The sequence below is a fragment of the Oncorhynchus kisutch genome, linkage group LG10, assembly GCF_002021735.2.
Source record: "Oncorhynchus kisutch isolate 150728-3 linkage group LG10, Okis_V2, whole genome shotgun sequence".
NCBI classification, from domain to species: domain Eukaryota; kingdom Metazoa; phylum Chordata; class Actinopteri; order Salmoniformes; family Salmonidae; genus Oncorhynchus; species Oncorhynchus kisutch.
The window spans coordinates 42,146,190-42,160,464 of NC_034183.2; the positions used below are offsets into that span (position 1 = coordinate 42,146,190).

Here is a 14,275-nt window from a genome sequence, read left to right on the forward strand (position 1 = left end):
CGGTGGCCTCTCGCGTCGGAGGAAATTAAAGTGCAAATTCATCCAGTACCAACCATGCCACAACAGTCAGTTAACACGACCCAAAATGTTTATCTCACAATTTATTTGCTTTCTTTGAGAGAAGAAAGCATGGGTGTGATCTTTAGGATGTGTTGCAAGAAAATTGACATTTATGTGGCATTTTGTCTAAATAAGCTTAGTGTTTTCAGGCCCAGGCTACACACACTAGGCCTAGCTAACATAAATTAGTTAGATATCCAAACATGGTGAATGAGTATTTATGATTTAAAAATGTACTCATTTTAAAATTGTGATGAACAAATGTGTGACATAGCCTGCCATTAAGTAAATTGAAATGGCTCTAAGGTGAATTGATTATGTTCATAATGAAACTTGACTGCAGGCTAGGCTTTGTTTATCCTTATGGCTGTTGCATCTGTATTTTAGAGAATGTGTAGTTTAACTGACTTAATCACACAAACACTGGATTCTCTCAGTCAACTAGACTCTCCCTGCATGGAAACTCCACAATTCAGGACATTCTTTTGGTTGTTCACCCGAACCACACACTGTTAACAGCTGTGCCTTATTTCACTCAACCTCTTGAGCTCGGGAGTTTTCTGTGCAAAGCAAAGCCCAATCCAAAACCTCTCATTAATATAAGATCCGTGATCATATGGCAGTGACAGTAGGACAAAGAATGCGGACGGTCGTGGGAAGAGACGAGAGGGAAGCAATAAGAGAAGAGAAAACAGAGAGAAGGAGATCGAAAGGACAGAGACAGAAAAGAGAATGATAAATAATAAGAGATAGAAAGTGAAGAAGAGCAGATATAGAGTAATGTATGGAGGCTGAAGTTGATGCTACACCACCTCTCTCTTACTCCCTCTAGCTCTCTCTCTCTCTCACACACACACACACACACACACACACACACACACACACACACACACACACACACACACACACACACACACACACACACACACACACACACACACACACACACACACACACAGACTGTTACTCCCCCCTCTCACTGACTGTCTCCTCTGTAATGGGATCCAGATGTGGAGCAAAGGGGGGAGTGGAGGAGGGAGGAGGGGGGAGCTGCTTGTATGTTATCTGCGCGGGTGTAGAGAGAGACGCCCATCTGAGGGGACGCTGTCAGGCCTGATGGAGTGGCCAGGGCCTGGGGCGAGGAGTGTGGAGGACGAGAGGCGAGGAGGGGTACAGGGGGCGGGGGTTAGAGGGGGCTGAACATCTGGAATCACTTCAGGTCAGCCTGGCCTGGCCGTGAAAGGTGAGCCAGGGCGCCACTCTGCTGTACGGACATGCCACGGCCACGCACCCGACACCTAGTACCATCCCATATAGACTACCATACAGAAAACCTCCAAAGTGGGTAATGCAGTCAAAACCCAATACAGCCAAAAGCAAACACTGTCTGAAAATAATAACTTTCTCATACACACCAAGGTGTAAAAAAGGCTTGGACCGAACTGCTGAGATGTCAAACATCAGCAGTTTACAACAGGTAATGAAGGGCCAGTGAGTAGAAACACCTCTTGGTGACAGCCGCTGAGCACAACGAGGCCACTGGGCACCCAGTATTAGAGAGAGGATTTCCCTCCTCATAAATATCCGCTTTTTAAAGATGGAATATTTCATTTTGTAGTAATCAGCACATCGGGAACAGCTTGAGGTTTGAAGAGTAGAATTATTCTGAAGCAGAAGTCTGTCTCCGGGTTATAAAACACTTTTAAGGGGACTTGCACAACTTCCAAAAACCCATTTCCTCTCCAAACAGCCACTACTTCAAAGGTACTACTTCTTATATATATTTGTTAAACAAAGCCAGTGTTCGAAATGGTCTCTGTTGCAGTGGTCAAATGGAAATTAGACTTGCTGTAACGGTTATTTTAAAGTATGACGGTTCTCTATGGATAAGTCCTATTTGGATAAGTCCTCTATGGATAAGTCCTCCCTTAAGTCATAGAAAGATAAAACTAACCAAAGTAAAAAGTTGACATGATTCACTTTGTTCACCCAGGGGCTCAAAAAACACTGCATTCTGAAAATAACATGAAATTATTCTAAAAGCGATCATATCCGTTTAAGTACTTCATGTGGATATCACGGCTGGATGGTGCAACTCTCAGATAGTCTTCAACCCTGTGAGTCTGACACAGTGGCTTTCCTTTGCTTGAAGTGTATTTTATTCATATACATGATTATCTGTTACAAATAAAGGATATCATACCAAGATTAAGAGAAACTACAGTCTTGGATTCAGAAATAGGTTACATTAGCCTTTCCGGTATTGGTGTACCATTACATGAATCGGAATGCGTCGGTAAAAAAAAAGTTTGCTTGTCAGTGGCATAAAATAGAAAGATACAAGTATGTGAAAACTAAAATTCTTTAAATGTATAAATGTTTGCGACCACCCAATTTGCATGGATAAGTCCTTGTTGTTGTTTGTTGTTGTTGAGCGGAACGTTGCTCATCCCATCCCTGGTGTTATAATCCTATTGATCAGCTCTATTATAAAAAGACATTCCATTTGAAAAGTAGCCCATACTGGTGTCTCCTCCTCAGCCCCAGCAAGGCACTGTGGTCTTGAACGTGAGTCAAACTATAGACGGACACTGACAGTCTGACAATCAGATTTATTTTGTCAGAGTCTGAGAGAACACCTCTCCATTGATATCTTTGGAAATGAGCCTTTCATTCAGTCAACACCAAATTGAAAGAAATAATAAAAACTACTGAAGCATCCAGTCTCAGTCTCGATGTCTTTGGTATCATTGGAAGGTACAGACAGCGACATTTCAGCGATGCTCAGGACAGGAGAGAGGCAGCTCACAGAAACAGCCTCTCAGATTTCCCCCGCGTCACTTGCTTTCTCATCTGATGCTTCAGGTATGAGGACAGTATAGGAAGCACGTCCATCACTATAGCGACGACGCTCTGGAGCGAGAGGAGACTTCAAGCTAAAATTCCATGGAGGGTGGTCAGATCTTGATCATCCCTGTGGGGGTCAGGCTGGGGTCTGACTGTCTTTCTGTGTGGGACAGACGTGAGAGAGAGAGAGTCCCTGCTCCTGCCCCCAGCCCCACCGTGAAGCACTCTCTCCCCCCTCTCTCCTCAGTTAACCGTGGGCACCTGGTTCAAGCTGTACTCCTTGGCTTTGAGCCGCAGGTTGGCGATGCTGTTAGCCATGTTCATTCCCTGGGATGTATTGGGGTTGGAACATGTGGGGGGGTAGGTTGCCATGGTACTGGAGGAGAGAACGGAACAGAGGGAAACGGTCAGATAGAACTGTAACCAGCGGCGATCGAGCCAACATAGCAGTGTGAGTTCAACTAGAATAGCATCGATATTAACATCGCAAAACTCATAATGAGGAAAAACATTAAATGTGTTGAATTGTTCATGGCTGTGAAAGTCAAGATTTTGGTAGTGTTTTTAATGATGGCAATGTTTTGTTTTTTTAATATCAAGACTACAAGCCAAAAAAAAGAACAAAAAAAGAAAGGAACCACATGTAGTAAAGTGAAAGAGTACTTGCTTTCTGAGGGCAGCATTTTCTGTGGTACTCGCATTGGCCCTCCCTCCGGCATTGGGTACCAGCTTAATAAGAATATATAAATGGTGTTTAAATGTATGTGTTAGCACGACCACATTAGTGTGATAGTATTCACTGGTATTACTTCTGGTCATGTGACTATCCACTAGTGCATACAGCCAGGCCAGAAAAGTGTTCCCCACTGAGGTCCAATTGGAGAATGGAGCTTTTGGCTGTAGCAACCAGGTCAAACCTTTTATACTGAGTTTCATAAGGGGGGGATTACTGTAAATCACAACCAATGTAACCAGAGTCACAAAAAATCCTGCCCAGTGGAGCCTGCTGTTGCTCTAATGTTCATTACTTGGTTTTGTATTGCAGAGAAGGTCGCAAGGGTCAACAGTGGATTTAATACAGTTTGTTTTCAGATTATCACCTCCTCATGAGGGTCATTGGATCTCGCCCCATCCCTTCTGTTAAGAAGAATTGAGAGAAGGAAGAAAAAGAAAGAGAGAGAGAGACTGACCTTTTTACAGATACTTTATAGATCTAGGAATAGGACTAGATCTATATTGTGCAATGTCACCATATATTATACAAAACATTCATGCATAATGGTTTGGAAATATAGGTCTCCGATTGCAACTGCCATGGACAGGGTATCATTAAAGTACACTAATATTACAAGTTTGGGGTCACTTAAAAATGTCCTTGTTATTTTTAAAGAAAAGCCATTTTTTTGTCCATTAAAATAACATCAAATTGATCAGAAATACAGTGTAGACATTGTTAATGTTGTAAATGACTATTGTAGCTGGAAACGGTAGATTTGTTTTATGGAATATCTACATAGGCGTACAGAGGCCCATTATCAGCAACCATCACTCCTGTGTTCCAATGGCACGTTGTGTTAGCTAATCCAAGTTTATAATTTTAAAAGCTAATTGATCAGTAGAAAACCCTTTTGCAATTATTTTAGCACAGCTGAAATGTTGTTCTTATTAAAGAAGCAAAAATAACTGGCCTTGTTTAGACTAGTTTAGTATCTGGAGCATCGACATTTGTGGGTTTGATTACAGGCTCAAAATGACCAGAAACAGAGACCTTTCTTCTGACACTCGTCAGCCTATTCTTGTTCTGAGAAATGAAGGCTCTTCCATGCCAGAAATTGCCAAGAAACTGAAGATCTGGTACAAAGCTGTGTACTACTCCCTTCACAGAACAGCGCAAACTGGCCCTAACCAGAATAGAAAGAGGAGTGGAAGGCCCCCGGTGCACAACTGAGCAAGAGGAAAAGTATATTAGAGTATCTAGTTTAAGAAACAGATGCCTCACAAGTCCTCAACTGGCAGCTTCATTAAATAGTACCCGCAAAACACCAGTCTCAACGTCAACAGTGAAGAGGCGACCCCGGGATGCTGACCTTCTAGGCAGAGTTGCAAAGAAAAAGCCATATCTCAGACTGGCCAATAAAAGGAAAATATTAAGATGGGCAAAAGAACACAGACACTGGACAGAGGAACTCTCAATACTCATTTACAACATTAATAATGTCTACACTGTATTTCTGATCAATTTGATGTTATTTTAATGGACAAAAAAATTAGCTTTTCTTTAAAAAACAAGGACATTTTTAAGTGACCCCGAACTTTAGAATGGTAGTGTATATGGAAAGTCCTTGGAGAGAGTGTAGAGCTGGAGAAAATAAAATGAGAGAGAGAGAGAGAGAGGGGGGGGGGGGGGGGGGGGGGGGGGTCTGACTGAATTTTATCACTGAAGCTTTGATAAACAAGGTCATGCTTTTCTAACATTACTTATAGCACAAATCCCCAAAACTAAACACACTATAAACTAAACCTGACTATTGTTTATCAAAGCCAAGGTTGAATAAAGTGACAGTTTCCTTAGATCCAGGTGGCAAGAGGACCAAAAGAGGGATCTATAGGGGTTAGTGTAAATAGGAGGAGTATGTACAGGTGAGTGTAGAAGGTGGGGGAGGTGAGATGTAAAGGGAGGAAAATGAAACAACAACAGACAGCAGTGGGGTATTATGGAAGGGAGATGGGGCTGGAGTTTGGGGTGGTGGGGTGTTAGTGAGGGGAAAGAGGGTCGGAGGTTATGGATGGTGGGGTGTTATGGAGGGTTTGGGGTGTGAGGTAAGGGTGGTGTTCAGGAAGGGGTGGTAAGGTTAGATGTGATTATTGCTAGAGGAATGGGTGGGTAGAGTGAGAGAGGGAGCCTGAGGACGCAGGGGAGTCAGGACAGGGGCGAGAGGTTCTACCTGTAAGGAGAGGCACTACCCCATGACAGGTAATCGTTTGGGCGGGGGGCAGGGCGGGGTACGATGGGCTGCTCTATGGCCGTGACGTCCCCGGAGTAGGACTTGAGGAGCGAGGCGTTCTTGCTGGCCAACATGGCGCGCTCATTCCGACGGAACTTGGCCCTTCTATTCTGAAACCACACCTGGAGAAAAACAGCAGAATGTGAGAGAACATTCTCATTCAAGGAATTAACATACATTGGACCCTCGAATGAAAGCAGTCCAATTGATAATGACAATAATGATATATATATAAATTACAGTAAATAAACATATTTTAATACCTTTTATAAATCCTTTACAATATACATCTATGTAAATTAGCACTCATATCTTTATACAGTATTTTAGAACTTATATCATATCTAGCTCCTAAATGTAATGATATTAACTACTTCTCCATGACATCCATGTTTTACATTTTTACAATGTGTAAAATAGGTTTACATGCATGTTCGAACAGGCAATTCTTCAAACCTTTGTTCATATCTATAGATACTGTAACATAATACAGCCGTATCGCTCAGCATGATAACCAAACACTGTCCTTTCAACAACCAAACTTCCTCACTGTGCTTCGAGCCTGTGACACTCAACCACACACACTCACACGTTTTGTTCTTCACGGCGCGCACACACACACACACACACACACACACACACACACACACACACACACACACACACACACACACACACACACGGACACATACACACACTGCCACAAGTCTCCTTTATTAGTAGATCAAGGGGCCTGACTGGGATTACTAATAATGGCGTTCCACACTGAAATCAAATCCATTATTTAACGCTTTGGGAGCGCTGAGGCTCTTGGAGGCACAGTGTCCACTTACGCACTACTTCAGGAATGAGCCCAAAGTCTCTTTTATCAAAGGATTTCTGCATCTCACTCTGGTACGCATTAATCGCAGATGTGTTTGCACTCTCTCTCTCCTTCTCTCTCTCCTTCTCTCTCTCTCTCTCTCTCTCTCTCTCTCTCTCTCTCTATTTCTCTCTCTCTCTCTCTCTCTCTCTCGCACACACAGACACACACAAACACACACACACATACACAACTGTACCATCAAGATCTACCCGAGATGATTGAAGAATGTGTAGATATTGTACACTATCTTGTCCGAGTTACGTAAATAGGCTACAAGGTTCAATTGGTCCTATTAGTTTCCATAATGAGAGTCTAAGTGCCTGGGGATCACCTATTAGGATTTTGCTGAGGAGTCTTTCTTATGACGAGAGGGGGGGGGGTCCTCTGTGGCTCAGTTGGTGGAGAATGGTACTTGCAACACCAGAACTGTGGGTTCTTTCCCCGATGGGACAAAAAATGCATGCGCGCATACAAAATCGCTTACTATGGTCCTACCTGCACCCGTGCCTCTGTGAGGTTGACCCTGCGTGCCAGGTCCTCTCTGACGAAGGCATCGGGGTAGTGTGTCCTCTCAAACACCCTCTCCAGAGCCTGCAACTGGCTGCTGTTGAATGTAGTTCTGTTCCTTCTCTGTTTCCTCTTTTTCTTCTCCTCCGCATTCAGCTGCTCATCTACAACACAACAACAACAACATTGTCAGACGCAGGAAATAGGAGAAGAACTGTAGACATCCGCCATTGCGCTGGCACGGGGTTAGCTATAACCTAACTAGAGACACGAAAGTAAATGTCCGCTCACTGTTTGCTGCCTGCTCCGAATATGTATTTGTATATCCCACATTTGATTATTGAATTTATACACATACATGTTCACATAGACAAGCACACTACCATGTTTTGACTATGATTGTTTTTCGTGTGTGAAAACTCTATTTGAGTGAAAACTCTATTTGAGTGAAAACTCTATTTGAGTGAAAACTCTAATTGAGTGAAAACTCTATTTGAGTGAAAACTCTATTTGAGTGAAAACTCTATTTGAGTGAAAACTCTATTTGAGTGGTCCACAATGTGTGGTTTTTTTCTGTATTTTGTATTGTAAATGATTGCGTCATTGTTGAGGGACACTTTAATAAACGTCTCTAACTCAATCTCTACTAGGAAAGAGATATACTGTGTATAATATACGGAATACAGGCACACACAGGCTTACGGTACAGATAAACACATTTCTGGTCAAGATCACCATATTGTCATCAAGTGTGTCCACTGTGTAGTATTTTCTACAACTCTCGTGGCAACACGCTCAGGTTGTTGTCATCATGTAGTGTGATGAGAGAAGGAGCGAAAAGGATTTTCTTGTAGATCAGAAACTATATCTGCTTTATTTCTCTTCTCAGAGGATGTATGACCTGACTTCTTCTATGATCTTATTGTGCTAAGCATTACAGACATTTCTACTGTTGCTACAGTCATGTGTTAATAAAAAATAACCCTACACATCCATTCTGCGGGATAGTTGCAATTGCATACTGAAGGACAAAAAAAAATGTACTGTTCCCACAATACATGGAGGTGATTTTTGCCCATCCATTGTAGAGGAAGCCCATGGTGAATGTGATATGATTAAGCCTTTCTGAGTGTATCATTGAAGGCCTAATCTCATAGCAATAATGATTTTGTTGCAAAGCAACAACGCTGACACATTTGCACTTTTACACATGCATTGTGTGTGCCATTGTGTGAAACAGAATAGAGTATAGTTTGGACTATTTTACCAATCACATTATCTTATCTTAAGTTTGGTTATGATGTGCATAACAAGAATGCATGCGAACCCATAGCGCAGTCCTAAAATAAAATACTAAATCCGTATCTTATCCACGTCCACATTTCATATACATGTGTTTAATATCAGGAATATACAAATATCAAGAATATAACCGGACAGACTAATAATAGCAAAACAGAATGCGCACTGTCTATCCACATTGAGAACACAATTCCAGTGCTAATTCGCGTGTCTTAACCATAGGATATGAATCATCTGTAACCAAATGTTGAACGCTGTAAAGCTGCAATGCGCTCATTTAAATATTGTATTTCGTTGTAAACTAATAATGGAAGAAGAAAAACTGCCAAGTCAAAAGGGGATCGCAGCAGACCACATTACAGGACTTAAATGCTAGTTGTGTTATTATTGCGTAATTAATATGACTTATATGTACACTATTGTAATGGGCTTGGAAAATGGCCTTCAAAAATAAATATTAATACATTTAGCATGGGAAAATGTAATATACACTATTTTCCCAGTACAACACCTGCCATAATATTATAATCATAATATTTGTTTTTGGATACAATTTTGCGGCTTTTTTTCCTTGCCAAAAAGGCTAATGTGTCATTTCGAAATTAACTTAAAACATGAAGCCTAAATGAAAATCACTAGGCTAATTCTGCACTAGGAAAATGTTTGTCCCTGGTACAGGAATGAATTTAAAACATGTTTTTTGTATGGGAAGGCTTACGACATAATCATCGTAAAACACATTCGGCCAAAAGTGCAGTTATTGTTTTCTTACTGAAAAATTGTGAGATGCTTCACTGGAGGCTGACCTAGCACACTTTCAACAAAGCTTTTAGGTGGTAAATGGGGTGAAAACCATTGCATTAAAGCGGATGGTTATAAATCATGTGCATTTAAGCCTAAACCAAATTATAATAGTCTCGAGCCTACTGCGAGGTGACCCCCCATGCAAAACTCGTTTTGGGAATCGGTTAAATCTCTTGTGAAAATGCTGGTAATATATTGTCAAAGTGAGAGAATTCACTACAATGATTTATTTATTGGCTTGGCTTGATGGTAATTATCCAAGCTATGTGCACCTCCTAATATCACAACACGGGTATTGTTTGTTTTCGATGAATGTGTTTAAGAATTCCAAACATTACACAAACATCCAACGTGATTCATTAAGGAACATCTTTATTCTTGACAAGCAGATCAACTAAGGTTTTGTTAATTGATCCGGTACAGAGCCATGTCTAGCAGACAGATCAGATAATTATGACAAAATGATTAGGTATAAATATGCTGAAGTTGTTTGACAAGCGAAATAGCTTTGAATTAACGACATCACCTAAGCGCCTTCCCTTACGCATGTCTCACACACCTCTCCTCGAGGTCTGATTTACCCATATCATAACAATAACAGTCATTAAACACTAACGTTTCTGTCAACCTCTCCAAATGACTGGATATGAGGGCGTATCACCCGGGACCTGACTGGTTTATTTACTCTCTCAACGGCATGGCGGAGTGGGAAAAAGCACCACGGTGTTATTTTGCTTTTACTGGGGTGTAATTCAAGTTTACTTCAGTCTCATCAATCGCCTTTTTAAAAGAGTCATAGACAAACCATAGGTCAGGCTATCCTGACCCATTTGAAGTAATCTAGGCAGTTGTGCACGGCTCAATAGTAGTGGTTTGATTTATTATTGTAAAGCTTGACTTATTTTACTGACCATATCCACCAACATTTGCCATACTTCGTTGACATCAAAGTGTTAATGGTAAAATGAATGGCCATTTTTAGTGTAGCTGTCAGAAATGATATATTACCATGAGCCACGAAGGATTGCTTCCATGCGCGCGGTAGGCTGGACAAGCCTGGACAAGACTTAATGAAAATAAATTAAAGTAGCTTCCAGTAGCCTGTGTAATGGTCATACAATTCGCGGCTCCAAAGAGTCCCGCTTAAATTACAGATGGCGCACACCAAAATGGGTTCAACCATCAAAAAATGCGGATTATTTTGCGGATTAAAACCCTCTCAAAATGGGTATCGAGAGCATAAAAGGAGTCTTCGGTTATTCCCACAGGATAAACTTTTGAAGAACAATTTTTGGTTCCAGGTAGAACCCTTTTGGTTCCAGGAAGAACCTAATTGGGATTCATTTGGAACCCTTTTCCCAGTGGGTTCTGCATGGAACCTAAACAGTTCTACCTGGAACTGAAAATGGTTATCCTATGGGAACAGCCTAAGATCCCTTTTGCAACCCATTTTTCAAGATTGTAGCCTGCATTTGCTAATGTAGCCTACAAAATCTATTTCTGCGTTAAGGTGTTGATGACAACCTCAGTCCCGAGTGTATAGGCTGCACATGGAGTGCACTTTGCACTTACTCTCCTGCTGAGTGGTGTCGCTCCCACTGGTCAGCCCAGGGGACTCCAGCATATTCCTCCCCGCCTCACCGACACTCTCGTCCGCCTGGGTCCCAACCCTTTCTCCGGCCTCCTCCAGGTCCAACAGGTGGCTCACGGAGAAGTTCTTTTTGGCTTGAAGGTTTTCCAGATTGGATGTAATCGAGCTCTCCAAACGATTTGATATCGTTGCTTGCCTGTCCATTCCATGTGCATAGCTAGAAGTCATGACGCAAATAGGATGCAGTAGAAGAAAAAAAATTGAGCAATAATAATAAGCGAGCCAAATTGATCCCAGAACTCACGAACAGGAACAGCGCTTCCAAACCAGCAGAGAAGCCTACGTTTTCCAAGCAAAGCAAAGTTGCGGCTCACATCCAGACGGAACAGTAGTGGTAAACCAAACTTCTACAGACAGAGGAGAAAAGCTTTTCTCCTCGTTTGTTTCCCGGGATCACAAATCTCTATGCATCTGGCCCATCCATACACGCGCATAAACAACAAATATAGGTCACCATATAAAATCACAGCATCCTGCAGCTGGGTTTTCAAGAAGTACTCTTAAAAAGCCCTGTCCCACTTCCCACTCCTGTTGACTCACGGTCGCAACTGACTGAGTTTAGTAGAAAGTGCTGATGGCGAACAGATGCGCTCGTGTGTGCGTAAAGCTGGCTCGGCTCAGCTATGGCACTGAGAGGCTGGACGCCGCCGCCTTTCTTGGAGCTATTGCTTTTTCTCAGTGAGAATCAGTCGACATTCTCTCTCTCTCTTGCTCCCCCCTCTCTCTCTTTCTCTTTCTCTCTCTCTCTCTCTCTCTCTCTCTCTCTCTCTCTCTCTCTCTCTCTCTCTCTCTCTCTCTCTCTCTCTCTCTCTCTCTCTTTCTCTCTCTCTCTCTCTCTGTCTCTCTTTCTCGCTGCTTCTCTCTCGCCCTGCAACTTCAAACGAGCCTCACGCTGGCACGCTGCGGATGCTGCCTGTACCAGCCGGGGAGTAAATGAAACGCTGAGACCCCTGGGAGGGTATATGGACCCTAATAGGAATCCGTAATTACTTGGCGATGCCTTTGTGCAGTTTCTGACGTTTCACAGACCCCCTCTCTATTCTCCCGTCCTCCTAAAGCTCTGCCCTCCACTTCAGCAGCACACACCACACCAACAACATATCCACCACCCAGAACCCACTGATTAAGGCTTTTAACGAACCTTTGGCAACCTTAACCAAACCCTTAATTGGAACCAGCAGCACGAAGAGCTCCGCGAGCTCTGTAGGGGAGGCGTAATTATCCCCCAGTGCGATGATAGAGCCAGTAAAGAGATATTAACTGTCGGGGTACTCGGCCACAGATCAAATCACTATTACTGCACGGGATTCACCCGTGGCCCATGCCTCCATTTCCCTCAGATATGTGGACATTGAAGGATAGGTCATACTGTAAATGCTATGTTTGATAAAAAGTTTTTAGAAGAGACATTGACAAGACATTTCGTCTGCCCGTTGCAGCTATTACATGGATGGCTACAATAGGTAAAGTTCAAACATAATCCCAACATAAAACAATGTCAACCAATATATTATTATTAATAAACTGTGATGATGTCATAGCTTAGCTAAGTTTCCCCCTGGCACTCAATGGTACAACCAAAACCAAACCCCAGACATTCTATTAGGCTACACAAGCCGTTGTCTGACAAACATATATTGGTTAGACTTGGGTTTAGAATCGGGGTCTCATTTTGTGCACGCTCTGAGTGGGGGTCTTGACAGGAGGGCTAGGGGTGGGATGTAGGAATGAAGGAGGAATGGGGAACGAGGGGCGGGGGGTGGGGGGGGGGGGGGGTCCATGTGTTTAGATGGGAGCTAGGAGTAGACTATATAGGCTCCAAGCTGCTATAGACATCCCAGCTTCCATCCCCTGATCTGGGAAAAGAACACTTGATGCCATCAAAGACATGCAATTGAATCCAGATGCGCTGCTTTAGTTCTTTCCATGTATTTAATTTAATGAAGGCGCGAGGGTAAAGTAGACTTTTTCATCATTAGTTTCACCGCCAGATTCTCTCTTCCTTGGCTACACGTCCATGCTGGTGCCAGCGTAAAAAAGCCTCCCCAAAAAGTCTCGACCTAAACCTCTTCTCTTCTTAAAGTTCCATATACTATTTTCACTCCAGCTTAAAAATATATATATTATACGAGAAAGTTAAAAGCCTATCATTCATGTTGGTCTGACCAAAAAGTCAATGTAACTCCATGAAATGTGCCATCCTATAGGTGTGAACTTACCTTTGAATCAACATTGTTTCCACGTCATTTCAACCCCAAAATCAATGTGATGACGTTGAATCAGTGGAAAACTGATTGGATTTTCAAAAAGTAATCAAAGTAAGGGCATTTCGTCTTTTTTCATTCAAATTTTCATCTAAGTCCAATGGCTTGTTTTGTTGTTTTGTTGAATTTCACGTTGCATTTATGTTAGTTGACAACTCAACCAATTGTAAATCAAAACTCAACATTGAACTAATGTCTATGCCCAGTGGGAGTGTACACCTAAGGAACCAACATTGATATTTTTTTTTTTTTTTAATTCATCCTCAGATGGAATACTCATATGTATGCCTTGTTTAGCGTGGCACATGTATGTACTAAATGTCTTATTCAATGTAGTAATGGGAACTTTTATGAGAGGAGAATAGAAAATCAGTGTTAATGTTTTTATAGTTCAAATGATGAACAAAACGTTTTATAATTCATATGTGTGCTAAAAATCAGAAACATCGTTGCCCATCTTACAAGGAACCAAATATGCCCCTGCGATACAGGTGCGTCTTTACGCACGCACATTTTATAGGGCAAATGTAGGCAATGTTTTAATTTTAATTTTTTACTATTTCAATTCATTATTTAACCTTGTAAAACGTAATAAGCCCAGATTCACTGAGATATTACGAACAATGGAGAAGATGAAACTCATTTCATGTAAATGGGAAGCGACGAAAGTGAGACGTGCCTCAGTCACCATGAAATACCATTATTGTAGTTATTATTTGCCCCCTATTGCCTTGATGTAACGACTTTCAATTCCCAGGTTCAATAAGATCATTTGATCACACACTTCACACTTACTTTTGGCCTATTATTTTGTCCATTACAAATCCAATCATTGTTTCGTGCATCTAAGGAATGCACTCTGGTTATTCAAAGAGTAGCTACAGAAATAAGGGAAACGTAATGTACCAGGATCATGTTGATACGTAGGCCTGTTTGTGGAAGCAGCTGCAAGTAGATACAGGGATACAGG

General features: G+C 42.0%; 1 protein-coding gene across 2 annotated transcripts; it reads right to left on the bottom strand.

The window, feature by feature from the left end:
- Nucleotides 1–2,196: 2,196 nt before the first annotated feature.
- LOC109897539 (paired mesoderm homeobox protein 1) lies at nt 2,197–11,967 on the bottom strand. Of its 2 annotated transcripts, XM_031833713.1 has the most exons (5): nt 10,963–11,777; nt 7,273–7,448; nt 5,853–6,034; nt 3,575–3,636; nt 2,197–3,283 (listed from the first exon to the last, which is right to left on the bottom strand). In XM_031833713.1, exons 1-5 carry the CDS (start codon nt 11,207–11,209, stop codon nt 3,228–3,230), a joined length of 723 nt encoding a protein of 240 aa, XP_031689573.1. In that variant the 5' UTR covers nt 11,210–11,777; the 3' UTR covers nt 2,197–3,227. The 2 variants fall into 2 exon arrangements, with proteins under 2 accessions (XP_031689573.1, XP_020347634.1); XM_020492045.2 differs by lacking the exon at nt 3,575–3,636 and having other exon boundaries at nt 10,963–11,967.
- Between the last annotated feature and the right edge of the window lie 2,308 nt (nt 11,968–14,275).

What these genes read in the sequence shown, in the direction of transcription:
- LOC109897539 (XM_020492045.2), bottom strand. Translation starts at nt 11,209, where the DNA reads ATGACTTCTAGCTATGCACATGGAATGGACAGGCAAGCAACGATATCA. An exon ending in TCACAGAGGCACGGGTGCAG is followed by an intron (nt 6,035 to 7,272) that starts GTAGGACCATAG and finishes GTTTTTCTCCAG; the next exon opens with GTGTGGTTTCAGAATAGAAG. An exon ending in GGTAGTGCCTCTCCTTACAG is followed by an intron (nt 3,284 to 5,852) that starts GTAGAACCTCTC and finishes TCTCTCCTCCAG; the next exon opens with TACCATGGCAACCTACCCCC.